Genomic DNA, 25897 nt, shown 5'->3' with positions numbered 1-25897 from the left:
TGCTGGCAGACTGAACTGTGGAAGTGAGACAAATGTTGGAACTAAATGGAACTAATTAATCTGCCTCTCTCCATGTCACAGGGGTATGCTGCAGAGATGGACAACCCTTTAATGATGCATCTCATTTCACCAGGGCTCCTAAATAAGAAGGATATTTTGTTTGGGAATATGGAAGAAATTTATCATTTTCACAACAGGTTAGATTTTGTGTTCAATCAAAAAAGCCTTAAGTGGGTGGACAGATGAGTGTTAAGAGAGTGAATGTTTCCATTTGTATGTTATACCGTTTTACATAGTATTGCTTGGGAGAAGGAAGGGTTCTCATAGTTATTTTAATCACATTAAAAGACCTTTACTTAGTCTTTCCTTGGTATCTGATACACCTAAATCAAAGTATCTAAGGGAGACCAGGAACCTTGCAAAGAGCTGTTTGACGCTTTCCTGCAAAAAGTATAAAACAGCCAATATTTTGCTGCATGCTCATCTTTGCTTTGCAGTCTCTCTTTTCACTCACCCAATTAATGAAGGAAGTTAAACAGTTTCAAATATAACAGAAACTGTCTTACAACCATTACAAAGTTACTGTCATGACTCCATAAAAACATGACTGATCCTTGGATATTAGTCTTTTTTTTTTTTTTTCTACCACTAAGTATTAACTTCTTGCATCAGCCACTATCCATTTTATCCCACCCTTGATATTCTTCTGTGTGATGAAGGCTGCTGATTTTACACTCTATTAGGAAAATTGACCTCTCTTAGGATTTTGAATTAATGGCTACTGTTTAGCAGATCTTCCCACACAGGGTAGAACTGGAACTGGTAGGAAAGATAAAAGCATAATTTCAAACAGTTAAGTGTAAAGAACAATTGTTACATTCCTTATACAGGCATATAGGATTTGGCCAGCAATTTTTAAGGGAAAATTTGCCAACTTGTGATCTAGCTAGGTGTTTTTTTAAAAAGTTAAAAGTAGTTTCACATATTATACTTGTCCCTGGGTCAATTTCTGTGATTTTAGAGTCACATTTTTCTATTTCTTTCAGTGTTTTTTTCCCCTTTTTGAAGGTGAAAAACACACACAAACAAAATGTGAAACTGTTTGGGGGAAATAGTGCAGATGACTGTACACAAAATGCTGCCAAATGCAGAAAGTAAACAAATTAAAAACATTTTTCTCCAATCTCTTTCAGTTATAGAAATCTTCTGTACCATTTCTAACAACAGTAGGTTAAATAAAAATTCAGAAATGTCATTTTTAAATTGGTGTCCCTTTCAAATAATGAGTTAGGGGGTATGTTTAGTTTTGTATTACAAAATTATAACTCTGATATTTACTAAAGTTTAGAAAATTAATTCTATGGAAAGAGCCTAAGGAAGTCTAAGTTATTACAGCTGTTTTTTATTTAGGATATTTTATCGTATGACCTAACAAAATTATCTTCTTTGTAGAATATTCTTGAGAGAACTAGAAAATTACATAGAATACCCAGAGCTCGTAGGAAGGTGTTTTCTGGAAAGGGTATGTATCACAAATGTATAGAAACAGAGAATGTGTTTTACTAGATGTTCTTGTGTCTCACCCAGCTTGAATTAAAATCCCAGCATACTAGTTATAGACCCACCTATGACTACAAAAGATGTGGGAGATTTTCACATGGCCATTGTCATCAAATCCCTTTCATTAAACTTAAGTGAGTAGCAGAGGAACCAACGAGGTAGACATTAATTGAATGTATTTAATTTTCAACTTTCGGGGGGGGAGTTTATTTACTCTTGAATCAGGTACCTTTTTTCCCTATAATCACCCTCTGAACCACTGGTATGATGAAAAATAAAGTAGAGTTTTATTAGAGTTAAGGTTACAAAATCGTAGATGAGATCAGGATCAAGTCAGTATAAATGACTGGCTTATTAAATCAGGTGATTGCTATGTAGAACTTTTTTTGTTTCCTAACGAGCACACTAAATTTATTGCACTAAATTAACATTATTTATACTAATTAGTTTGAGATTAAATACAAATGAAACCCATATTACTGTAGTTGAACCATTCCTTTGTGGCAACTGGATACTACAGTGAAGCATGCATCTCCACTGGCATTTTGAAAATTCCTAGGAAGAAACTTCACCTCTTTTAAGGGTCACATCACACAAACATGGTGTCCCTAGATGCTCATAGGTACAAAGTACTTGCTACACTTGTTGATTTTCTCTCTGATAAATCAATACAGTCACCACAGTAGTTGCACTCTGACTTAAACTTCCCTCTACTTACTACAGATTATTGCACATGCAGAGGTGATGTTTAGTTACCTAAGGCATTATCTAAAGCAACAGGAAAATGTAAAGGTGACTAATGTAGCTTTCACTGTTGGAATGAATACCATGAGACATTTGGATGAAATTTAAAGGAATTCCTTGTGGTCTTTTAATGCCATTTATCATTCTGGAACTGAGAATGTGATGACACTCCCTCATAGTGAAGTCTTAGTCCCAAATTCAGATCTAGTAAATGTAACCCAGCTCTTAGATCTGGCTGCAGCCTTCTACTTTTTCTCCTCAGGGTTTTTGGTTCACCAATAAGTAGAGTGACTAGACATCCTGATTTTATAGGAACAGTCCCTATATTCGGGCCTTTTTTTTATATAAGCGCCTATTACCCTCCACCCTGTGTACCGATTTTTCACACTTGCTATCTGGTCACCCTATCTATAAGGACACCTGATACCGCCACTCAAGGAAACCCCTCCTAGTGAAGAGAAGAATATAGACGGGCTTTCCCTTGGGAAAATATTCAATACTCAGTCTAATACACAGGAGTGTAGATCAGAGCACACAAAAATAAAATAGTTATCACAAGTCCCACAGTAATAAAGCAGTAAATGGGGCTTTATTAAGTATGGCAAACTTAGGATAAGGAACAGTGGAAAAAGAAATTGGCATAATAAAAGACAAAAACAACAATACATAAACCTTGCCAACACTGAAAACCAATACCAGTGCCCTGTTCCCTCGACACCTGCCTAGGCAGAGTGAGTTTAGGCTCACTCTTTGATTGGTGGTGCAGCTGAATTAAAACACAATGTCAAAAAAAATAAATAAACCCAAAACCAAACACACCAATAATGGTAAGATCACCTTTGTGGCTCTCTGGTCTAGATTCAAATGTGCAGTTAGACTGGCTCTTGGTAGCCAGTCCATGACTCTCTCCTCAGCCTACTGGGTTTCTGGTCTCTGCTGAGATGACACTGTCCAATGCTCCAGAAATCCCAAAAGGGCTTCAAGTTTTTCCTTCGATAGGGATGTGGTGGGTAGAAGGGTCCTCTCTGGCTGTGATGCTTCTCTCTTTCCAGGCCAAAGAAAGTCAAAACTGAAAGTAAAACCAAACCCTTTGTCTCTGAATTCTGGCTTATAATTGTTTCTGCTAAAGTTGCTAACTGGTTCTGTATCTGCTCTAGACCTGAGGCAATCTGGGAAATGGAGTCCTAAGCCTCTGCAGTCATTCCTGCTGTAGTTCATGAGCGAGTCCCCTAGAGACCCAGGGTGGTATTTTAGGAGCACCCCCCTAGCGGGGTTACATAAGAATAGGCACAATGCTGTTGTAATTTATTGAGGGCACCTATTTGTGCCAGACTAAAATTGGGCCATTGTTTGCTGAAGCCATTAATACTTTATAATGTATATATGATGTTTTTTACAATGCTATTTTTCTTTGTAAATAAAGACAAATATCCATTTTTAAAATAGATGCAAATGCTTCAACTCAGAGGTCAGAATTGAATGATCCATTAACTGTTCCACTGAATGAGCCAACGTAACTTTTAAACTGTTGAAATGGGTGAATATTTTCAATGCTATTATTGTTATAAATGTGACTTGAAGCAGTTGTTTAAGACTGGCATTTGCGCCTCAAATAGTGGATGAGACTCCGTAAGTGTTGCTTTAAAAAAAAAAAAACAAAAAAACAACCAAAAAAAAACCCCCCTAGGAACAGGTTTGCTTGATTAAAAACTAGCTTCTCAAAGTTAAACCCAAATATGATATTCAAGATGCTTGCCACAAAGAAACTGGGCTTGGAATGAATTCAGCAAGGAAATGGAGCTATCTTCACAGAGGAAACAGAAAAGAAACAGGAAAAAGAGTAGAGCTGGGCAAATACTACCAAAAAACTGATTGCAAATATTAATTAAAATAAAAAACTTGAATTTGCTTCCATAATAGTCACAACCTGTGACACTTTTGTTCAGAAGGTGAAACTCACTACTCTGCAGAGGGCCAGCATATAGTTTATGTAATATGTAAGCCCATTTAAACTCTATTTAGAGGGCTGAAGAAGAACTTGTGTGTCTCATAGGCTTTATCCTAGCCCTCTGTACAGGGGGCAAATTTAATTCAGAAGGTGATAGGTTCATGAATATCTATGGGACTATAGCACATAGGTTTCTCTAATTTATATAAATTTCAGTCATACTCTTGAATAGTAAGACCCTGGAAGACATTGAAATGAATAGTGCACTACCACTTGGGTGATATGTTACTAGGAAATGTTTGAACGCTTTGCAGTAATGAGCAAATTCATATATGTATGCAGAGAACTCACAAACAGAAAAACTGCAGAAGTATTTGAATACATTATGTGCTACAAAGACTTTGCCCCATTCCACAAAAGTATAATACATGATTCTTTTGATGATAGTAGTATTTATTATTTCTGAATGGATAGCAAAAGTTTGTTATGGATTAGCCATCAGCAATATTTGCCACCTGGATGCAGCTGGTGACATAGCAGCCTACCACTAAAGAGCACCTCTCTATTTTATTACTGTTTGCCTGTATTTATGGTTAATATTATAATGCTATATAGACATTTCTTTTTCATATATTAATTTAAGTAAGGGGTTTATATATATGGATTGTATATATTTAAAGATGCTTAATGTTAAACTGAAGCAAGTATTAACAAGAAAATGTTATTTTGAAATTCTACAATACAGTGTGCAAATTAATAATAATATCCACTAAAATAACAATGAATAATTTAATAATATTTTTTTGCCAATAAGGTTCCAGGGAATTATACTCTTATTTGTCCTGGTTTTTCTTAGACTCATAAGCAGGCATTCCTAAGAATTGTAAGTACTTTTTAGTAAAAGTTCAGTACTTGAATTCACAACAACCTTTTTCCCCCAAATTCAGATGGAAGATTTCCAAATTTATGAAAGATATTGTCAAAATAAGCCACGATCTGAAAGTTTGTGGAGGCAATTTTCAGACTCTGTCTTTTTTCAGGTATACGTATTTATTTCTTCAAAATATTTGTATTTGTAAATTGATATATTTTCTCAATGTTTCAAAGACTGAATGAAGAAAGACTTTAAATTGTGTATTAACAAAGTGCTTAAATTCATTTTAGGAATGTCAAAGGAAACTTGATCACAAGCTGAGTTTGGATTCCTACTTACTGAAACCTGTTCAGAGAATAACCAAATATCAGTTACTGCTGAAGGTAAGGGATACAGAATGGTATTCATGAGCATGCTTTTGAAGGTAGCACATTTTTTAAAATTTGTAATTGTATGTCACTACTTGTCTCATCCTATCCAGAGAAAAGCCTAAAAGACAGCAGAAATAAGAACGTACAAGGACATTGAAGTCATCAAGGCAGATAGGCACATCCAAGTCTGCCATCTTCTTGTTCAATTCTCTTGTTTCTCTGGTTCTAAAAGCAGGAAGTGGGCAAACAAGTGTTTCTGCATATAGGCTTTGTTTAACAGCTCTTTTTGCCTTTATTCTCCTGTTGGGTAGACAGAAGGAGGACTAGGACAAACAGAATTGCATGGAAAACTTCCCATTTGCTTAAAACTTGTGACCATTGCAGGAATTTGCATTACGGGCTACAAAATGTGCTCAGAAAAATGCCTCTATAGTTGAATAGAAATTCTGCAAGATAATGCAGAGGGATACATTTCAGGAATCGAGTGGTTTTTAATTGACACCACTGTATGTTTTTAGAAAATACATGACCATATTGTATTTTATGGTTTTATATTAGAAGCCTGAGATTTTTGAAAATGCTACACTAAATTTCCGAACATTTAATATGTCTGATTTTTTTCATCATAAATTATTTAATGAGTATTCAAAATATAACCTTTTCCATGCATGCAGATGACTTGTTTTAACAAATGCTTCACGCATAGGCAAGTTAAGATTCCAAAATTAGTTTTTAAAATTATAGTACACTAATTATTTAAAAATACTATTGGATCAAATTCACCCCTGGCACAAATTCATTTAAGTTAGTCAAGCTACAACAGGGATGAATTTTGCTGATTATGTTTAAATATGAAGAGTGATGATTTTAGAAATCTCTCTTAAAATATCCTTATTTCCCGCGATTTGACTTGCCTGAATGAACCGTAATTCTCATGTGATCTCCCATTGAAGCTCCACATAGATGGAACTGCAGGACTGGTGCCACAGAAAAGAGTATCTTCACTTAGATTGTAAAGTTTTTGGTGAAGGACCGCCTCTTTGTTATATTTTTGGGCAGTTCCTAGCACAGTAGGTAGGGCTTCAATCCATGTTCAGGGCTCCAGGATGCAATACAAATAATAACAACAGTTTACAATGAGCATGACATATGCTTAAGTTTTAGAGCGAGGTAACAATGGAAAGATTTTTCACAAAAATTCAAGCCAATTTTGTCACCGGTTTGATAGTAACAGTTTGCAAGATTGGGCTGACTAAGCCTGATTTCCAGATACTTACCTGCTTTATAATTTACTAATGGTTGTAAAGTGCTCTCAGTGTGAATTGTGAAGGCCAGTCAGCAGTAGAGGTGAGAGGTTGAATTTAGAACCTTCTGACTCCCAGCCTTCTATTTAATCTACTACCATGTAGCTTTTGGAGATTCCCACCTTCATAGATTCTCCTCCTTGGGATTTTTTCAAATGTGGCAAGTGGTCATTTTTGGTTGAAAATTTCACAAAGGACCAGAAAGCCTTTTTTGCACAAAAGCTCATCAGTTAATTTTGAAAACTTGTCTCAAATTCAGTGTTGAATGTACACTCATCTTGAGTATTACTTGTCATCTACTTCCTAGTTATCTAGAACTGAATGAGCATCACATCATTTTTTTCCCCACAGGAAATGCTGAAATACAGTAAAAACTGTGAAGGAGCTGAAGATCTGCAGGAGGCATTAACCTCTATACTAGGTATTCTCAAAGCAGTCAATGATTCCATGCACCAGATTGCCATTACTGGCTATGATGTAAGTGACAGCATTTCTTAATTATTTCTGTAAAGATACAAAAATAAATGAGGTGTATATAATAATGCACATTGGATTTTGCAACAGTTTCCTTTTAACTAATGAATATCTGAATGGTATTATCTAAGAAAAATAATGGGAAAATTTATTTCTTATATATTTCTCACCAATCTCATTATTAGTACATAGTTTTAACATTTTTTTTTACAAGTGACAATCCCACTTCATAGATCCCAATTTTCCTTTTTAAATTTTCTTCTTCAAATGTATACAAAGTGAGGTATAAAGTCTATTTTATTCAGCAGTGTACCTTAGAAAGAAGAGAATAAGTATTGTCATGTCAGTTGTCCATTTTGAGTGCTGTACACTGCCCAGCAGTAGACCGTGCCAAATGTTTCAGAAGAAGGCATTGTTAACCGATGCATAATACTTTATCTTTGGAAGGAAATTTCTTCCTAGAGAAGAACTGATGCAAAACCAAACCCAGGAATGATAGCATCCTGTATCTTGGGAAGCAGTGACTTTGAAAAAGATTTGGGGATCATAGTGGGTAATCAGCTGAACAGAAGCTCCCTGCATGACTGTGTGTCCAAAACAACTAATGCTATCCTGGGATGCATAAACAAGGGAATCTTGAGTAGGTGTGAGATTGTTTCACCTCTGTACTTTGCACTGGTGTGGCCATTCTGGAATACTGTGTCCAGTTCTGGTGTCCACAATTCAAGGAGGATGTTGATAAATTGAAGAGCATGAGAATGATTAAAGGGTTAGAAGAAATGCCTTGGGGGGGAAGAGAGAGTGAAAGAGACTCAAGGAGCTCAATCTGTCTAGCTTAACAAAGAGAAGGTGAAGGAGTGACCTGATTAGAGTCCAAGTACATATATGGGGAACAAATATTTAATAATGGGCTCTTCAGTCTAGCAGAGAAAGGTTTAACATGAGCCGATGATTGGAAGTTGAAGCTAGACAGATTCAGACTGGAAATAAAGCATACATTTTTAGCAGTGAGTGTAATCATCCATTGGAACAATTTACAAAATGTCATGGTGGGGTCTCCATCACTGACAAGTTTTAAATCAAGATTGGATGTTTTTCTAAAAGATCTGCTCTAGGAATTATTTTGGGGAAGTTCTATGGCCTATGTTACACAGGAGGTCAGACTTCAGTAGGGCCAGGATTTCACCCCCGAGTTCCATTTTATCCAAATCATCAAAGTAAAGAAGTTCAGATAAGACTTTTTTCATCTTTGGGTAATTTCTAATCTCACATCATTCTCTATCATATTTATCTTCAGTATTTGATGTGTTGTTGGATGTTAGATGTGAATTTGCATGTAATGGTGGATTCCTCATCCTTTCTTTGTTAAGAAGGGTTAAAGTCTAAATAAGAAGCAGCATTGCTGCCCTAGTAGGCTGCTTCTGTTCTCTTTAGGCAAATTTGGACCATCTTGCATCACACAGCTTTGTATAAAGTCTTCCCACTTTCAAAATTAATAAACCAAACAAATTATGTATAAAGGAACAATGTCAATCAATTTTTGACTATTTATTTTTTTAAAAAATTGATAGAACACCTTTTTTATGAAAATAGATATATATATATCTACAAGCACACACACAAAATTTCATAGAGTTTTCTGCTGTCCTATTTAGCTCACATTTGTGGACTCACCCTCTCTTACTGATAATGGGAGTCTCTTGTAACAACAGTACCGCTAGGACAACATTTTCAGATGGAAATGTGGTTTTCAAGCTGACTGTGTCCCTTCGAAGTGTAAACAATTTGACTGTTTTTGTTCCAGGGAAACCTGAATGAACTAGGCAAGCTTTTAATGCAAGGATCCTTCAGTGTATGGACTGATCATAAAAAGGGCCACTCAAAAGTGAAGGATTTGGCACGTTTCAAGCCAATGCAAAGGCACCTGTTCCTCCATGAGAAGGCAGTGTTGTTCTGTAAAAAGAGAGAAGAAAATGGAGAGGGATATGAAAAAGCACCTTCCTACAGTTATAAGCATTCCTTAAACGTAAGCTATTTTAGCAATCGTATTAAGAATAAGACAAAAGTAGTACTAAACCTTTGAGCTTCTTGCATACAGTATATTACGTTCACTCACTGAAAACATTTTATACCTATAACTTTATTTGAAAGCACATTTATGTGCCTGATATATTTTGTTATCTTAAACACCTAAAGAATTTTTTGCAGTATGGAATTTGCACTTTGAAGCAAGTCTGGCCTATATTGTTATAATCTCTGCCCTTTTATGCTATTTTCTATGTCTTCCCTTTCCTCCCCATTTATATATAGCATCCCTTTTTTAATTCCAATATATTCTGTTTTGAGATTAAAAAACCATATTAGGTTAATTTAATGCAGATTGTGATCCCCTTGCCCATGTTAAATAGTTAATTGGGACTACTGGTGGAGTAAGATCATCCTAAATGTGGGTAAGAGTATCATGATCTGGTCCTCAAATATAATATTTATGGGTCTTGATTAATTTACAGAAACTCCTCTTCACTCTGGCACACAAGTGATGGCTGAGAGTAAAGCCCTAAATTTCTCCTGCTTCAACTGCATAATGTGGAGATTGTACATGATCAATATATTCTTTTGTCTTGAGTGCAAAATCTCAGATCAGTGCTGAAAAGATTACTTTGCTGAATAGGTTTAAATAGTTCAATGTATTAGGGTAAAAGAAGGTGACTATTACTGTTACTGTTACTATTATTTTAATTGAAAAGTAGTTTGTCAACATCAATCTGTTGTGTTTGCCAGATGACAGCTGTTGGAATAACAGAGAATGTTAAAGGTGACTCAAAAAAATTTGAAATCTGGTATAATGCAAGAGAAGAAGTTTACATCATTCAGGTAATGGTGCTTCACTTTATTTTAAATACACTCATTGACTTATATTTCTGTTTTATGTACTGCTAATTTTTTACTTCTGAGCCATGCACTTACACAGAATAAATGGTCAGGTGCTTTCCACACTTCTTGTATGTTTGGAAGTGTTGATACTACTTCCAGACATTATTATATCAATCTTAGCAATGTCATTTAAACAAGGAGCCCATGTAACAGACATGTGCAGCAAATCTTGTGTAGTCTTAAAAGGATTAGAAATTGTGAGACTCTTTTCTAGTTTGGGTATGACACAGTAATGCTTCTCTTATTGGAAGTCAAAAAGCAGATGGAGCCTCTGTACCTCACTATAAAAACCAGATTCACCAAAACAGTGACTGGTGAAGCATTTTTCATGTTTGTGCATAATGGACTGCGAACGTGTGTAAGACTCCTTAGGCCAGATCCTCAATTTGTGCGAATCGCTACTGCTCTGTTGAAGTCAGTGGAGCTATAATAGTTTACATAAGCTGACAGTGTGGCCTACTGACTGTCATAGGAGCCATTCTGAGGAAAGAGGAAAAATATAACTCTTAATTTCTCTCTTATTCTGGTTAATTATAAAGGTAAAAAGTAAAGTTGTATTCAGGGCCATGAAGTTTTTCAGGATACAATATGTAAGATATGCAATAAGTTTTTTTTTACTCCACTACTGTGCACTGGTATAATGAGAGGAGAATAGAACCAACGCACACAGGTGAATGCAGAAGGCAGTTTCTGATACAAATATTCCAACAGAAGGGACACTTCAAAAAAACAAGACAAAAAAGAGAGAAAGCGGTGTCTCCTTTTACAACATACTAATCTACAGTTTGCAGCCCAATTGTTTTGTGAAATGGCTCAGATGTCATTGACAGAAAAGTGGATAAAAACTGTGTGGACTTATCCCCTGATCCTGCAAGAACTTACAAATATGCTTAACTTTACATACCTGAGCTACCCGTTGACTTCAGTGGCACTGCTCAGGTGTGTAAAAGTTAGCATGTGTGTGCTTGCAGGATCTGGGCCTTTATGATGAAGACATAAGATTCCTAGCATTTCATGAAAACAATGTACAGACATGAACATCTTGTCAATTTCCTCATTAGGAAAATGAAATTTCTGTGACCATGACACAAGCTCCTCTGACTAGTCAAAACCTTAAAATAAGTCCCCTTCACCCAAGGCCCAGAGAGACGGTTTTGTTTATCTTTTCTTTAGGGCTGTTCCTAGGTGTGTGTTTTGCATATACTGTTTAGTGTAACTAGCATTCAATACTTGATCACTGATTTCTTTTTTATGATAGGCACCAACCCCTGAAATTAAAGCTACTTGGGTAAATGAAATTAGAAAAGTGTTAACTAGTCAACTGCAGGCATGCAGAGGTAAAACCATTCTCTATATCTCTTTCCTTCTCCCTTCTATACAGTGCAGTTTTGTACTAGAAACCCCATCATGTACACCTGCTTTGTAAGAAAAATTCTGAATACCAAGGCTGCGAGAGCAAATACATTGTTTTGATAGATATTTTTCTTCCTTGCAGAAGCTAGTCAACACAGAACGCTAGAACAGACGCACAGTTTACCTATACCTGCATCAACTTGTACAAGGTGAGTAAACACAGAGCCCACCATGTTGATTTGACAAAGAAGACATAACAGATCGTTACAAAATACATTAGGCTTACCAGTGAGGTTCATCTGCAGTTCTTTTGCCCACTTGCCTCCTGCTATACATTTTACGTCTTAATTTTTTTTTGGTTACTGCTTCTTTTCTACCACTATAAAATTACAGACCTGAGGTTTAAATAGCCTTTGAACTTTTCCATATTGCTTTAAATGAAGAACTACTACCAGTGGCATGAACTAGAAAATACCAATTTAGTATACCTATACATGCCAACATACTGGAGGTACGTACAAAATATGGCATTATTTTATGATATTTTATTGTAAAAATTTGTATGTTAAACTCCAAAAAAACAAAGAAAAAAGTGCTATTCAGCCTTTGATACAGACACAGCAGTGAAATGACAATGGACATGTGGAAGGATTTTAAACAGCAGGCCACAGCTTTTATTACACTTTGACACAGGGTAGGGGCACTACCTGTCCATCACCCACACTCTCCAGGCATTTAATTGGTTCCAGTGTGTGGATTATAGGGCTCCTACCATGTAATCTGAAACTCAATGGTAGACTCTCCTCAGCCTACTCCCCAGCACTCAGCTCTCTTTGAGTCCTAGCACCTTCCCCACCACAAAGGAGACAGAGTGCAGAAGGGTGGGGACCTCAGCCCGCAAGGTCTCTCCCTAAACCCATCACCAAAATCCCAAGTCTTTTACCTCTGGGAACTGTTCATTTTATCCTTTTAACCACACTGAAAACTGACCACAAGCTGTGACCAACTAACAACTCAACCAAGCACCTCGGTTAGGTACCAAGCGCATTCCGACTTAACCTGCTGTGGCTCAAAGACGATACAAGGAAGGGGGGAAAACTTTCTACTCCTCTGCCAGTTGGCCATTGGGAGACAAATTCCTTCCTGACCCCCAAACTGGTAATCAGCTAGACCCACAGCATCCTCTAGCCAGGTTCCCATTCCTAGTTCAGAGTGGGTAGGGTGGAGCTGCTGGAACAAGCCAAAAGACTCCACATGGTTCCTGCCCCAGGTTAAATCCTGGGTGCTAGGGAATGTTGGCCAGTCAGCGCACATCCTCTCCAACTAGCCAATGGGTGCCAGAGACATCAAGAGGGTGAAGAGGAGCTATCTGGTATCCTTCGGTGAGGGTGTCCCTCCCTCACTGCCGGGGCTATCCCTTTTACCACTGTCTCCATCAAGTTTCCCCTCCCATTGAGGCAGATGAGTGACATTTCTTTTGCCCTTCCTTCTCTCTTCCTTTCCTTTACTCAATTGTTTTCTTCCTTCAATTTATCTTTTCTTTTGCCCTCTATCCTTTGCATTGTCTATTTTCTCTGTCCACTTTTCCTGTGTTGTTTAATAACTGACTCTTTTCTTTTCTCTTCCTCTAACTCCCCTTCTTTCTTCCAAATATTGTGTTCATTCCTTCCATCTCCAAGTTCTTGGTCACGTTTTTCCTCCTTTTTCTTCCCATATCTTCTCTGAATATCTCTACCACTGTGTGTTCATGTTCTCTCCCCCCCCCCCCCTCCCTCCATACCTTTCACTCCCTTGGCCATCCTCTAGCCCCACACTCTGACCCCACTGTTTGTTCATACTTCACACCATGATAACACATATCTGATCATACGTCTGGCCCCTTTCCATATGCATATGATCCTCACCTCTGTTCTCTGTCATCATATACTCAGACACACACACCTGTGCCTCTTTGCTACTGACGCATGCTCTATACACCTGCACCCATACACATACAGTGCCTCAGGCAGTGGGAAAATGAACCAGCTGTACAGAGTTCTAGGGACAGCCCTCTCCTCCCCAGCCTGGAGTCTAACATTGTGCTGGGACCCCTTCTGGTTCCAGAACTTCTCCTTCACCACTTGCCTGTCTGCCCAATGGTCACAGCTAGCAAGCTAACTCCATTCAATCATTCTTAGCAGAAGGGATGTTCAGGAGGTTCTGCTAAGGCAGAGATCACCAGACTCAGGGTGTGGAGGGGAGTAGTCTTGAGTCCTTTCTCAGCCACAAAAGCAACCATAACGTACAGGGCTGCAATCATTGGGTGACATTCTCTGGAAAGCTACAATTGGGAGCAGAGGCTGTTGTTCATGCACACCCATTAGTATGCACATCTGCAGGAAGAAGCAACAGCAGCCCCGTGGCCTGCAGAAGGGACATATATCTGCCATCCCAGTTCAGCCTTAGAACTACAGGCGGTTTGTTGTCTTAATTTTCTTCTGATAAACAGTCCTTCAAGGAATCAGGGGAGAAACATCAAAAAACTAGAAGAGAGAAAAACTGATCCCACAAGTCCAGAAGGTTGTGTCACCTCAGTAGCACCAAAGTACCCCGAGAAAGGAAAAGGTGAGTCGCAGTTACAATTAAATTATCCGTGGGCCTTGAGTACCTTATTGAGGGAGAATGGAGAGTGAGACCTAGGAATATGCTCTTGGAATTTTTTTGTTACAGGTTCAGCACTGTAGATTGACCCTGCAGATTTGATTGTTTCCCAGATTTCTCTTTTACTGGACAAATGTCTTGATACTACCTCAAAATTCACTTAAAACTCTGCAGAAAGTGCTCTGAAGAGCTCTTTATTCATCTGTGATTTGGTTCTCATCACTGAGTTCAGCTACTAGACCGCTTCTGAATGTAAAGGCCTGCATGGTGGTGATAAACTCTTGCTTGGATTCTTCTGCAATGCGTGAACTTTGTTTTTATTTCTCCTTCAAAATGCTAGTTCCCTGGCATTGTGCTGAATGATTTTGCTTTGACCTTTTCATGTGCGTCTCCCCTTTCTCTCTTTCCATCTCTCTCTTCATTTGTAGATGATACAGTAATTAGTTCTACCTCAGAATGCTCTGCACTGTCAAAAAAGCGCTTTACACTTCAGGGCTTTACTAACCTCAAAAGTCAGAAAGGTAAATTTTTAACAAGCTAGATTCTGTTTTCCAAACAAGGCTGTAGTTGGTCTGTGGTGTGTGTGTGTGTCTCTATACATACATATAGGGATATATTGCTTAGCTCCTCTCCTAAGTTTAAGTTGGTTTCTGCCATCATAGGCCCTGGCAGAAGGTCCTGGAGGTGAAAAGTCCACTGGGACATGTGGAGAGTACCAAGTGTCTATAATCTCCCTTGCACTGGTGAAGGGGTGTCAAGGTATGGTGATAGCCAGGGTGGTGGAGAGGTCAGAGTGACATGGGAGAAGTGCTGATTCCAGTGTGTGTACATACCAGTTCCCTCCATGGAGTCCCCAGAAGGAGTTGAAGCTGCTCATCTCCAGTGGGAACATTGAAGGAGGGTGGCAGTGGAAACCTCATTTGCCTACCCTCAGAGTGAATGAGCTGACCATGCTCCACCTTCGCTGAATCTGCTCTGGGTTATTTGCTGTATTAAAACCAATAGGGGACCAATCTTTTGTTAGAAGGTTTTCTTATTAACTTCTGATTAATTAAATGTGCAGTTCTTAATGCAAGGCTGTGCAAGGGGTGCTGCTATTTTCAAGGATATAAGGAAATCAGTTTTTTCAAAAGAGATCTGCAGTTTTGCTCTGAAACAGGAGCTGGTCTGTCTCAGAGATACTTTCTTGCTTCCTGCTGCCAGATAAATGCATTTGTAGAGTTGTAGAGTCTCTTCTTACTTTGGATTATTCCCTTTAAATAGTCTGCATTGCACTAATATGACAACACTTCGTAGAAAGCATGATTTTCAAGCAGCCTTTTAACATGTCTTTTTAAACCCTGATTACCTTTGAGTTCTTTCTGGAGAGACTGTATCAGCGTAGTATGTCTAAATACTCAAAGCACCTATGAGGTAAGCACTAATATTCCATGCTTGCCTTAACAGAAACTCCATCTCCTACTGCTAAAAACCAGACATTGCCAATGATCCTTCTGACAGGACCAGGTATTGCTGTAGAATTAGTTTTGCCAGAATAAAATAATCATGTTTTATATAATATTTGTACCTAAAATACAGATTCACTGTATTCGATTTACAGTTCTTTTAGGAAAAAAATCATATATTTGTATCCATGATAGTGAATATGTCCTTGCCAGTTTTAGCACAGTATAATGGATTTAATACCTAAAAAAAAATAATTTTTGTTATAATCAATCAATGGCAACTAAAATAAATTACAGACTCATCAGAAACCATTTACTATATTCCAGTGTAAACTCAAAGGTATTTAGCATGCAATCTACCTATTCTCTTTTTTCCAGTTCTTCAATATCTCTCTTCTGTGTTTTTTGCCTATTCATCCTACTGCAGCTTCTCCTACCAGCCCTGATAAAAAAGCTAAACGACATGAAGTAAAGAGTGATCCAACTCCTTTTGGTTTCAGAGGTAGAGTGATTATCACCTTTTGTACTCCACAGTAAGCCATAGATAACTAATACAATGTACATGTCAAAGGAATGTGGGTGCACATATGATAGTGTGTGCACAGCAGTATTGTCATCAGCTGGTTTTTCCAAGTGGGTCTCACAGCTGCTTTTATGTGTTGGTTTTGATGAAACAACTTTTCAAAGTTACCTCATCATCAAATGAAGTACCATACAGTGAATTTGGAAAGAATTGTTATTCTGCCAAAGAAATAACCTAAAGTTGTGTGTTTAATGTGTATCTAATGGAGTCTGGCCATACTAGATACACGGGTGTCTTAGTTGAATAATGAGGACCCTTGCAGGCAAAAGGTTGGCCTTGTGCAAATCACTGGCGGCAGATTAACTAGGCTGTATGGCAGGAATGGTCACAGCCCTCTCCTCCCATGACACTGACTCCACTCCCTTCTTGTACACTCAGGCAATATTTCCCCTACAGAACACACTCTTCTTCCAAACCCCGCTTTCTATGTTTCTGCAACCCTTGTTTTTAACCACGCCACCTGGGAAAGCCCAGCTGGTGTGGCAGCCTTTCTAGTGTGGCCATTATCCAACAGCATTCACTTTGCCTATGCTGTGGGGTGTTCAGTGTACTCTAAGTGTGTACACAGCTTCTACACATGTGGAGTCTGAAGGTTGTGACATCTGAGCGCTATGGGAAAGCAGCCAAACCTGCTAGACCTCCCAGCTAGAATGAAAGGTCTGGGCTTTGAGGATGTCACAGGGAATAAACATTTTGCTCAGGAGTCTTTGCCAGGGGATGGGAAATTTCTCTAGGTGGGGGGTTGCCCATTAGTGCTGGAATTGGGGGTGCTGTCACCCCCTGGCTTGAAGTGGTTTCCCATTATACGCACAGTTTACAGTTTGGTTCAATGGCTCTTAGCACCCCCACTATAAAAGTTGTTCCAGCACTCTGGGGGATGACTGAGAAGATGCAGGGAGAGGTGAAGACAGTCCTATGGGAGTATGTTGCAGGGTCAGAAGGGAAAGAGGATGTCCATTCCAGTAGCTTATCCTCTGTAGAATTCTGTATGGATTTGGAGAAAAGATGATTTTATCTTGGTGGTTCAGATAATCCAAATCCAGTTCACATGATGTCTTGTGCTTTTTGATGAAAAAGAAATGTTTAATGTATTCTGGTGTGAATTAATCCTAAAACCATGTTTTTAGAAAGCCTGTACACTATAAAACATTCAGACAGTGATGTTGTTATATCATTGAGGTTCTCTGTCCCATGAAGAAATCAAGTTTTTGTTCATTTCCATTTGTACCATTATAATACGAGCTGCTTATCCTGAGCTCCCGAGACAGATTTCAGACATAATCCTTGAATAGACTCTTGATTTGGAAACGAAATAAAAACATCCTGGCATTTTCCCCCGTCACACACTTCTATCCTCATGTTTCGTTTCCACCACTTCACCTTTTCTCTGCCCACCAAAGCCTTGGGAGGATAGATGGGCTGTGCCACTCAGTTGAAATGCCTGGTGTAAAACTGGTACAAATTTGAGCAGAATTGTAACTGAATTATATCCCCCTACTGATTTCTTTTACAGCAATCAGTTTTCTCAGAGGTTCTCTACCTTTTTCTTTTGCTTCCTTTCTAAGGTTCTTCAGGTAGAAAGTTATTTGGAAAAAAAGACAATTTTTCTAGCTACCCCCAGAAGCGTGGTGTTTTGTCAACTTTCGGCAAGTCCTGCCTGAAAGTAATAGGAAAGAACTCTTGGAAATTCTGAGGCTTTTTTTCCCCCCCAACATGTTACAGAATCACTTTAGATTGTTCTTTATTTTTGAATTGAATGCTACCCTTCATGAATAGTAATAATACTGTTATCTGAGTTCTGGTAATGTCTAGAAGGCCCAACTAAGATTTGGGGCCCAGTAGCACTAGGGACTGTAAAAGATAGTCCATGCCTCAAAGAATTTATCATCTAAAACAGACAAGATAAAGAGTGGGAGAAACAGGATGCAACATATGGGCAGAGTGATGGCTGGCAAACACCAAGTTGAGTCCTCAAGTTTAGTTTTTGTTTGTCTGTTTCATGTGTTTGTTCTGTTTTCGTAAATGGTAGCATGGCAGAATTGAGGACGAGGGACAGACAGCAATTACTTTCCTCTGTTATACTGTGTTTTAATTTAAAAATAATAAAAAGGATTCTAGTTGCCTCTCACAAGCCCAGCATAAAGATAACTTTTAAGCTAAAATGAAATTTGTGTGGACTGCCGTAGGAACTTATTACTCAGTTCTTTCACAGATGCAAGATCAATATTAACATTGGACAGGGCCAAATGGGTCAGTACTTCTAATCTTAAGCCAGCGCAGGCAAGGTAAAGCATCAGTCCTGGGCCACATGAACCTATGTCCATGTTGGTGTGCTGTGAATTAGAGATTGCTTTGACTTTACTCTGCCATACTAGAACATTTTCTGTAACATGTATAGTTCTGACACATGTTGCAGAAAATAGAAACCACCTCACAGATTCCATGAAAAGCAAAAATGCTGGTTTCTTTTCCAGTCTAACTGATTATTATCATGTTTTTATATTTAGAGTTAGTTTGAGGAATGTTCCTCCTATCATTCTTTTCACTGGGTATTAATGATATAAGAGGTTGTCCCGAACAGAAATTTATTATACAAAATTAATGCCAAAACTTTCCTATTCTGTTTTATCATGATTTGCTTTTATGTTTAAGAACCACACGCATATGTTTTTTATAAAGTACCTGCTGATCTCAGTGAAAAGCATCTTTAGTTTGATTTTATATGGAATGGCATGTTGTGCACTCTGGATCTGATTCAGCATCATAAATAAGTGAAATGGTTTAGCTTGCATTACTCATAGACTCTAAGATCAGAAGGGACCAATATGATCATCTAGTCTGACCTCCTGCACAGTGCAGGCCACAGAACCTCACTCACCCACTCCTGTAATAAACCTCTAACCTATGACTGAGTTATTAAAGTCCTCAAATCATGATTTAAAGACTTTAAGGTACCGAGAATCCACCAGCAAGTGAGCCATGCCCTGTGCTACAGAGGAAGGTGAAAAACTCCCAGAGCCTTTGCCAATCTGCCCTGGGGGGAAATTCCTTGCAGACCCCAGATATGGCGATCAGTTAAACCCTGAGCATGTAGGCAAGACTCACCAGCCAGACACCCAGGAAAGAGTTATCTGTAATAACTCAGAACCCACCCCATCAAACATCCTATCACTGGCCATTGGGATATCTACCACCAGTAGTCAAGGATGAGTCAGTTGTCAAACGAGGCTGTCCCATCATACCATCCCCTCCATAAATTTATCAAGCTCAGTTTTGAAGCCAGCTAGGTTTTTTTGCCCCCATTGCTCCCCTTGGAAAGCTATTCCAGAACTTCATTCCTCTGATGGTTAGAAACCTGTGTCTAATTTCAAGTCTAAACTTCCTGATCGCCAGTTTATACCCATTAGTTCATAGTCCACATTGGCGCTGAACTTCAATAATTCCTCTCCCTCCCTGGTATTTATCCTTCTAATGTATTTACCTTCTTTGGGTTAGGCTAAACAAGCTAAACACATCATGAGAAAAATAGTAACACTTTACAATGTGATAAATTCACCTTCTTTCTTGTGGTGTTCATTGAAGCAGTTTTAATCATGATGAATTTGCTTAATATTAGTGTGCAGTTTATCGTCCTGGTTTGGCTTTGAACAATGGCAACCTAATCTGATGAGATGCTGAAGTCAGCAATTTGGAAAATCAGGCCGCTATTGTCCATTGCCATCTTCTGATTATCCAGTTAAGCTTCTTTGATGATGTCACACCTACGCAGCAGCCCTGAGCAGTACAAATTGGAAATAATTTCCATTCTTTTTCGAGTGCTTGCTCACGTCCATTCCATGTCAGGTGTGTGTGCGCCACATGCACCAGTGCCAGAGATTTTTCTCTCAGTGATATCTGTAGGGCCGGCTCTAGCGCCATCTGTAGTGGTGCGTGTATGCGCTAGTATAAGAGGTGCTGCCGGCCACCCTCCCCCCACCCCAATTCCTTGTTACCACCCATGATGGTGCTGGAACGTCCTTGCCTCAGCAAGCATTACTATACCAGTGGTTTCCTGTAACTTTAGTGTATGTAGTTTGATTAGATAAGTTAATTAGTTAGAGTTAGTAGTTTACAGATAGTTGTAGTTTAGTCACCCAGGGATGGGGCATGCCCTGGTCCCTGGGCTTCAAACCACGTGCTTTGTGTAAGAAGCCCATGCCCATGAGCGATCCTTTCTAGAGCTGTTTAAAGTGCCTGCAGATCAGTCTTCTCTCATGAGGTGGTGGTCAGATTCTTCAAAGGCTTGGAGAGGCTCTTCCTGCAGGTCAGGGACCCGGTCCCTTCATGGGACCTCAACTTAGTCTTGGCCAGATTCATTGGGCCTCCCTTTGAGCCCCTGGCATCCTGCTGTCTTCTTCACTTGTCATGGAAAGTCGCTTTTCTTGTGGCAATTACTTCAGCAAGACAAGTTTCCAAAATCAAAGTTCTGACATCGGAACCTCCCTGTACTGTGTTTTACAAGGATAAAGTCTTTGGCATTTTTGTCAAAGGTGGTATCGCAGTTTCATGTCAACCAGGACATCTTCCTGCCAGTCTTCTTTCCGAAGCCTCACAACTGTTGCGATAAGAGACACCTGCACACTTGAGACGTCAGGCGAGTGCTGGCCTTCTACATTGAAAGGACTAAGCCCTTCCAAAAATTTCCTCCTGGATCCAGACCTGTTAGAGCAGGCAAAGGTTGCTCCCCCCGCCACGCTAACAGCCCATTCAGCAAGAGCACCAGCTTTGTCAGTGACTTGCTTAGCCCAATTTCCAATAGAAGACATTTGCAGGGCCGCATTGTGGTTTTTTTATTCACACCTTCACTTCCCACTATGCTATCGCTCAACAGGCCCAGGATGATGCGGGCTTTGGCAGAGCGGTGTTGCAATCTGCACATCCGTGAACTCCTGGCCTGCCTCCAGAGGCACTGTTTGTGAGTCACCTGATGTGGAATGGACTCGAAGAAAAAAAATGGTTACCAACATTCCGTAACTGTTGTTCTTCAAGATGTGTTGCCATGTCCATTCTATGACCCACCCACTTTCTCCTCCGTCTGAGTTCGGCAAGAAGGAACTGAGTGGGAAGGGGTAGCAGCATCCCTTATATACCGGTATACCAGATACCACTGAGGGAAAAATCTCTGGCACTGGTGCATGTGATGCACACACATCTGACATGGAATGGACATGAGTAACACATCTCGAAGAACAAAATTTGCAGAAGGTTACTAACCATTTTTTCCACTGCCTCCTCCAGGAAAACAGCCATACACCTATTGTGCATCTGTCCATCCGTCCGTATATATAAAACAGAGGAGACTTTTTCTTTTCCACTGATTTCCTTTTTAAAAACATTAAGGCCCAAATTCACGACTGCCATAAAATAGCACAACTTCATTTATTTCATAGGAATTGTACCAGCTTATGCCAGCAGTGAATTTGGCCCAAGGGTATAAATATTTTCCCACCTAACATTTTCCTCCTATTTCTAATTGATGTGTAAGTAACTATCACAAAGTTTGGGTGCAGTCCTGGTTTCATTGAAGTCGATGAGAGATTTTCTTGTTTCTGGGACATTTTAGCAAAGTTAATAACCGCAGAATATTTGTTTACCAAGGTTGGGCTAAAACATCTCATTCACTTGACGCCTCTGAAGAAAATGATGGTTGGTCTAGTGCTGAGGACCCACTTAATTCATCAGATGCAGAGGAAGAAGAAGGAGGGGGAGAAGAGATGAAGCTGGTAATCAGAAATATTTTCCTTCCAATTTAGTGAAATTTATATCACTAATTAATATATTAAAAAATATCTAGTACATGGGAATTGTGTTTGAGCTTGCAGGAGAAAAAAGTATGACCCCGGGCTTGAAGTCCTTAATCAGCCAAAATTCCCAGTGGTTTCAATTTAAGATTGTGTTTGTATTAAGTACCTTGTGAAAGTTTAGTCATTGAACTCATAGGATCTGCGGTTGTTTATATTATTTTCCGTAGTTCTTTTGTATGTAACACAGGTGTCGATTGTTTACTGCCTCAGTAATGAACAATAGTGACTTAGAAAACAATATTAACCAATGAAATAACATATGTAAATCACTGGTTCCCAGACTGGCTCACCTAAGCTTTTTTTGGACTTTAAAGTTTATCTCCCGTTTAGAACCTGAATGAGGGTTGGATTTTTTTTTAATTAATTGATATAATGGAGAGATGTACAAAAGTTTCTCAGGAAGTCATTCAGGATGTTTGTGAGAATACATATACTGACGTCACGTTTTGGTGAATAGCAAGGTTTGTTGTCCTTCAGAGTAAATATTGGCTTGGCTTCACTGTAGTTTAAAAAAAAAATTACCTCTGCCTTACAAAAGTCCATATCTACTTTATTAATTTTAATATATAGTTTTGTTTGGTTTCCTTCTGTGCACTTAGACTCCTGGTAAATATACTGTTGTGACAGATTATGACAAAAGAGGTTCTGAAGATCTTGCAGTGAAAAGTGGAGACCTAGTTCAGCTGATCCGGGAAGGGGAGGACAGACTTTGGTATGGAAGATTGTGTGTTACTGCTTGAAAAATGCACACAAGTACCACATCAGTTTTTATATCATATACTCTGAAGAATTTGTGTGTGTATATAAAGAATATATTATTTAAAAAAAATATTTAAATGAAACAGATGAAAATTCTTTTCCCAGGTATGTGAAGAATCTGAGCACTGGGAAAGAAGGTTCGGTGCCAGCCAACAATTTATTGATGATCATAGGCAACTCAAAATCAGCTCAGTCTTTAAGCAGCTCTGGTAAGATATTTATTGTAAATGTGGTGATGGTCAGTTTAGCTAAACACTTATATAGTAAGCATTTTGAAAAAATAAATGACATAGTATGTTTTTTGTGATTGTTTCCCCGCCTACTCCAGAATCAGGCACTGGATGCAGTACTTTGAGTTCATCATCAAGTTACAGTGAAAGCTGCAATGCTGGCAGCACCAGCTTCTCAGATATCAAGGGCTAATGTTAACATTTCTCCAAGTCGCCTCTGAACTTTCAGCATCTTGTTCAGACTTCTGAATGTTGGACTGAAATGGAGATCCAGCATGTATGTGTTGCCTGTTTAATGTCTTAAATGGTGGCTTATGGGGCCATCCCTGGGAAGATCTCAGTGAAAAGTATGTGGAATTTGAGATTATAAAGAAAAATGAATTTATCTGAAATGGGATCTTCTAGAAGCTTCTGATCTGAAGTTTGGATATCAAGAGTTACTAGCACAACATATATTTTCCCATGGATATTGCCATCAAATTTCTACAGACACACATCATTTTACCACAACCAGAAGAACAGGATGAATCAGGAATGTGTTCGGTGGCAAATCTTATTGTAAAATGATAAAATAAAAAGTAATTGTATAGTATAGAAATAAGGATAAGAAATCTGAGTTTACAGTTCACTCTTCAAAAAACCTTCCTCTAAGGATACTTCTGGGTTAATGCAGTGCATGGGGTCTCTTTTACAATAACCGGGAATTAAATGTGGGTCCAGCCATTCTCTTGTCTTGAATTTTTAGCACTGTGCTTTCTACAGTAAAATGCGTCTTTGCAGGCTGTGCTGCAAAAGAAATGGACAATTCACTGACCACAACAGCATTAAAAGAAAAGACTATTTTATCTTTTCCAGCATTTTTTACTGTGTGTCTAATGGCCATTTTTGAGGTATTTTGGCCTCTGAACCAAGTTCTTTACCAAGAATCACTGTTTACATAACATTGTCAGTTTAATAGCATCTTTGATACAAAATTATTTTTCATTACTAGTGTACACATTGAAACACAAAATGTTTGTATTGCTTAAGTGATTTCTTAATGATTTGTTATACAATGTGGTTATCTTCAGTTCTAACAGTTAGAAGATGGTTACAGGCAAATGAAACCATTCCAGCTATACTATATAGCTCAAGAGCCTTCCTAATGCTGAAGATTTATTGTGAGGTTAGAAACCTGAATCTTTTAGCCAAGGAAGTATGTTTGTAGATTTACTCAAAAGGATGGAAAAATTTAAACAATTGTGTACTTTTTCTATAAAAGGGAAGGGTGGGGAGAAATGACTTTAAAAAAAAATCTGAACTATGTTGTGGACAAATATTTTAAAAAAATTTTTAGAAGAAGGGAAGTCATAAACATCCATTTTTTTCTGGGGTGTAATGTAAACCAATGCTATACATAATCACCTCATCAGATATTCTTTGCAATTCAGCCTTACAAATGCAAACAGTGTATCAACTTGTGTGTATGCTGTATTCAATATTCCTTCAATCTGTTCCTTGCTTGCTATCTTTCAGATATTCTTTTTTTTGTTTTGTTTTGTTTTTTGTTTGCTTATACTGGAATATCATTTTTTCCTGGTCTCTGTACTGTATTAATTAAAATAATCTGGACTGTTGAGGGCTTGATTTTCAGAAGCACTGAGTGCAGTAAGCTTCCATTACAATTAATGGGAGCTGCTGGTGCTCGGCACCTACAAGTCTAAGTTAATATAAGAAATCTAGATTTTTCACTCTATCATGTGAATAACTAAAAGAGAAATGCCTCAAAAGAATTATCTTACTTCTCTAGTTTCCAGAAGCGATTCCTGTCCCAGTTACAATCAAAATGCAGCTGGCTATGGCCAGTGCATAAATGTGTATGTAAATATATATGTGTGTGTGTGTGTGTGTGTGTGTGTGTGTGTGTGTGTATATATATATATTAATGTAAAGGATGTATTTATAGTCTTCATGCTGCTGAAAATGTGTCACTTTACAATTCATAAATACTTAGGTTTCTTGCAATACTGCAGTATGAAGGCTGATCAGGGTTTTTACTTTATGCATCATTTCCAAAAAATAATTCATCTGTTCCTTCTTAAATTATCCTATACAAAACTGTGCTGGCCAGGACTGTTTAGCCTGATATGTGATACTGAAATAGCAATGTGCAGAGATATGGGTTTGTCGTCTTGTTTATAAGTTATTTTGTAAATGATTTGTAACATAATTTACTTAAATATATCGCTCACAAACAGTCTGACAATGAGACTGTGTCCCTTCAGCTTTCCATTACTTTTGTGTTCTTAGACACACCATTGCACTTTAATACAGCACATTTCACTGTTTCCTTTTCTACTGCTGTTGTAAATTATAAGTACGAAATCAGAGGTCTTTATTGTATGTATGAAAGTTTGATGAATAAATTTCAGCATTTCTTGCTGGATGTCCTCAATATACAGGTGCCCTTTGCTTTATTGTCTCATGGTGCTCAGATACTATTGTGATGTGCATCATATAAGAACATAAATACATTAATGAAACCTAACAGGGCTGTAATGGCCAGCTCCAAAAGCCAGGTCAACACCTTCCGAGTAGCCCTCACAATTCTACCAGAATGAGGCTTTTGAAAAATAAGCTTTGTATGTCTAGACCCTTTTGCTCCCTTCTTTTAATCCGCCTCTCAGAATTCCATTGCTACTTCTCCCCTCATTTGCACTTCCAACCTTCTGTTGCTTCCACAGGTCTGGGGAGATGGGACCAGCCTGCTGATTGGATAATAAATTTAGAATGCTGCCAGGTTGGCTTGACAGTAGCCAGATTTCTTGACTGCTTGTTGCAAACGTTTGTTGTGGT

The 25897-nt window shown here is 38.4% G+C and overlaps 1 protein-coding gene across 11 annotated transcripts in view; it reads left to right on the top strand.

Moving 5' to 3' along the window:
• Positions 1-25498, top strand: part of MCF2L (MCF.2 cell line derived transforming sequence like) — a 260528-nt gene extending 235030 nt beyond the window's left edge. For 7 of the 11 annotated variants that reach the window (XM_067563667.1, XM_067563666.1, XM_067563672.1 and 4 more), the window contains 16 exons: positions 82-197; positions 1453-1522; positions 5200-5292; positions 5417-5509; positions 7153-7278; positions 9080-9301; positions 10057-10149; positions 11468-11546; positions 11705-11771; positions 14051-14166; positions 15649-15708; positions 16075-16149; positions 21868-21992; positions 22673-22785; positions 22938-23041; positions 23161-25498. In XM_067563667.1, the coding sequence (XP_067419768.1) occupies positions 82-197; positions 1453-1522; positions 5200-5292; positions 5417-5509; positions 7153-7278; positions 9080-9301; positions 10057-10149; positions 11468-11546; positions 11705-11771; positions 14051-14166; positions 15649-15708; positions 16075-16149; positions 21868-21992; positions 22673-22785; positions 22938-23041; positions 23161-23255 (1647 nt within the window). In that variant the 3' untranslated portion in view covers positions 23256-25498. Of the gene's footprint in view, positions 1-81; positions 198-1452; positions 1523-5199; positions 5293-5416; positions 5510-7152; positions 7279-9079; positions 9302-10056; positions 10150-11467; positions 11547-11704; positions 11772-14050; positions 14167-14271; positions 14724-15648; positions 15709-16074; positions 16150-21867; positions 21993-22672; positions 22786-22937; positions 23042-23160 lie in introns of those variants that run through there. The other 4 variants (XM_067563677.1, XM_067563670.1, XM_067563673.1 and 1 more) reach the window with 4 other exon arrangements.
• The last annotated feature ends 399 nt before the right edge of the window (positions 25499-25897 follow it).

This window comes from Emydura macquarii, unplaced genomic scaffold, assembly GCF_026122565.2.
Source record: "Emydura macquarii macquarii isolate MOO-44397 ecotype Brisbane River unplaced genomic scaffold, CSIRO-AGI_Emac_v2 contig_2531, whole genome shotgun sequence".
Lineage (NCBI taxonomy): Eukaryota > Metazoa > Chordata > Testudines > Chelidae > Emydura > Emydura macquarii.
Note: the sequence above shows the minus strand (reverse complement) of the source record. Positions and strands in the feature narration are given on the sequence as shown.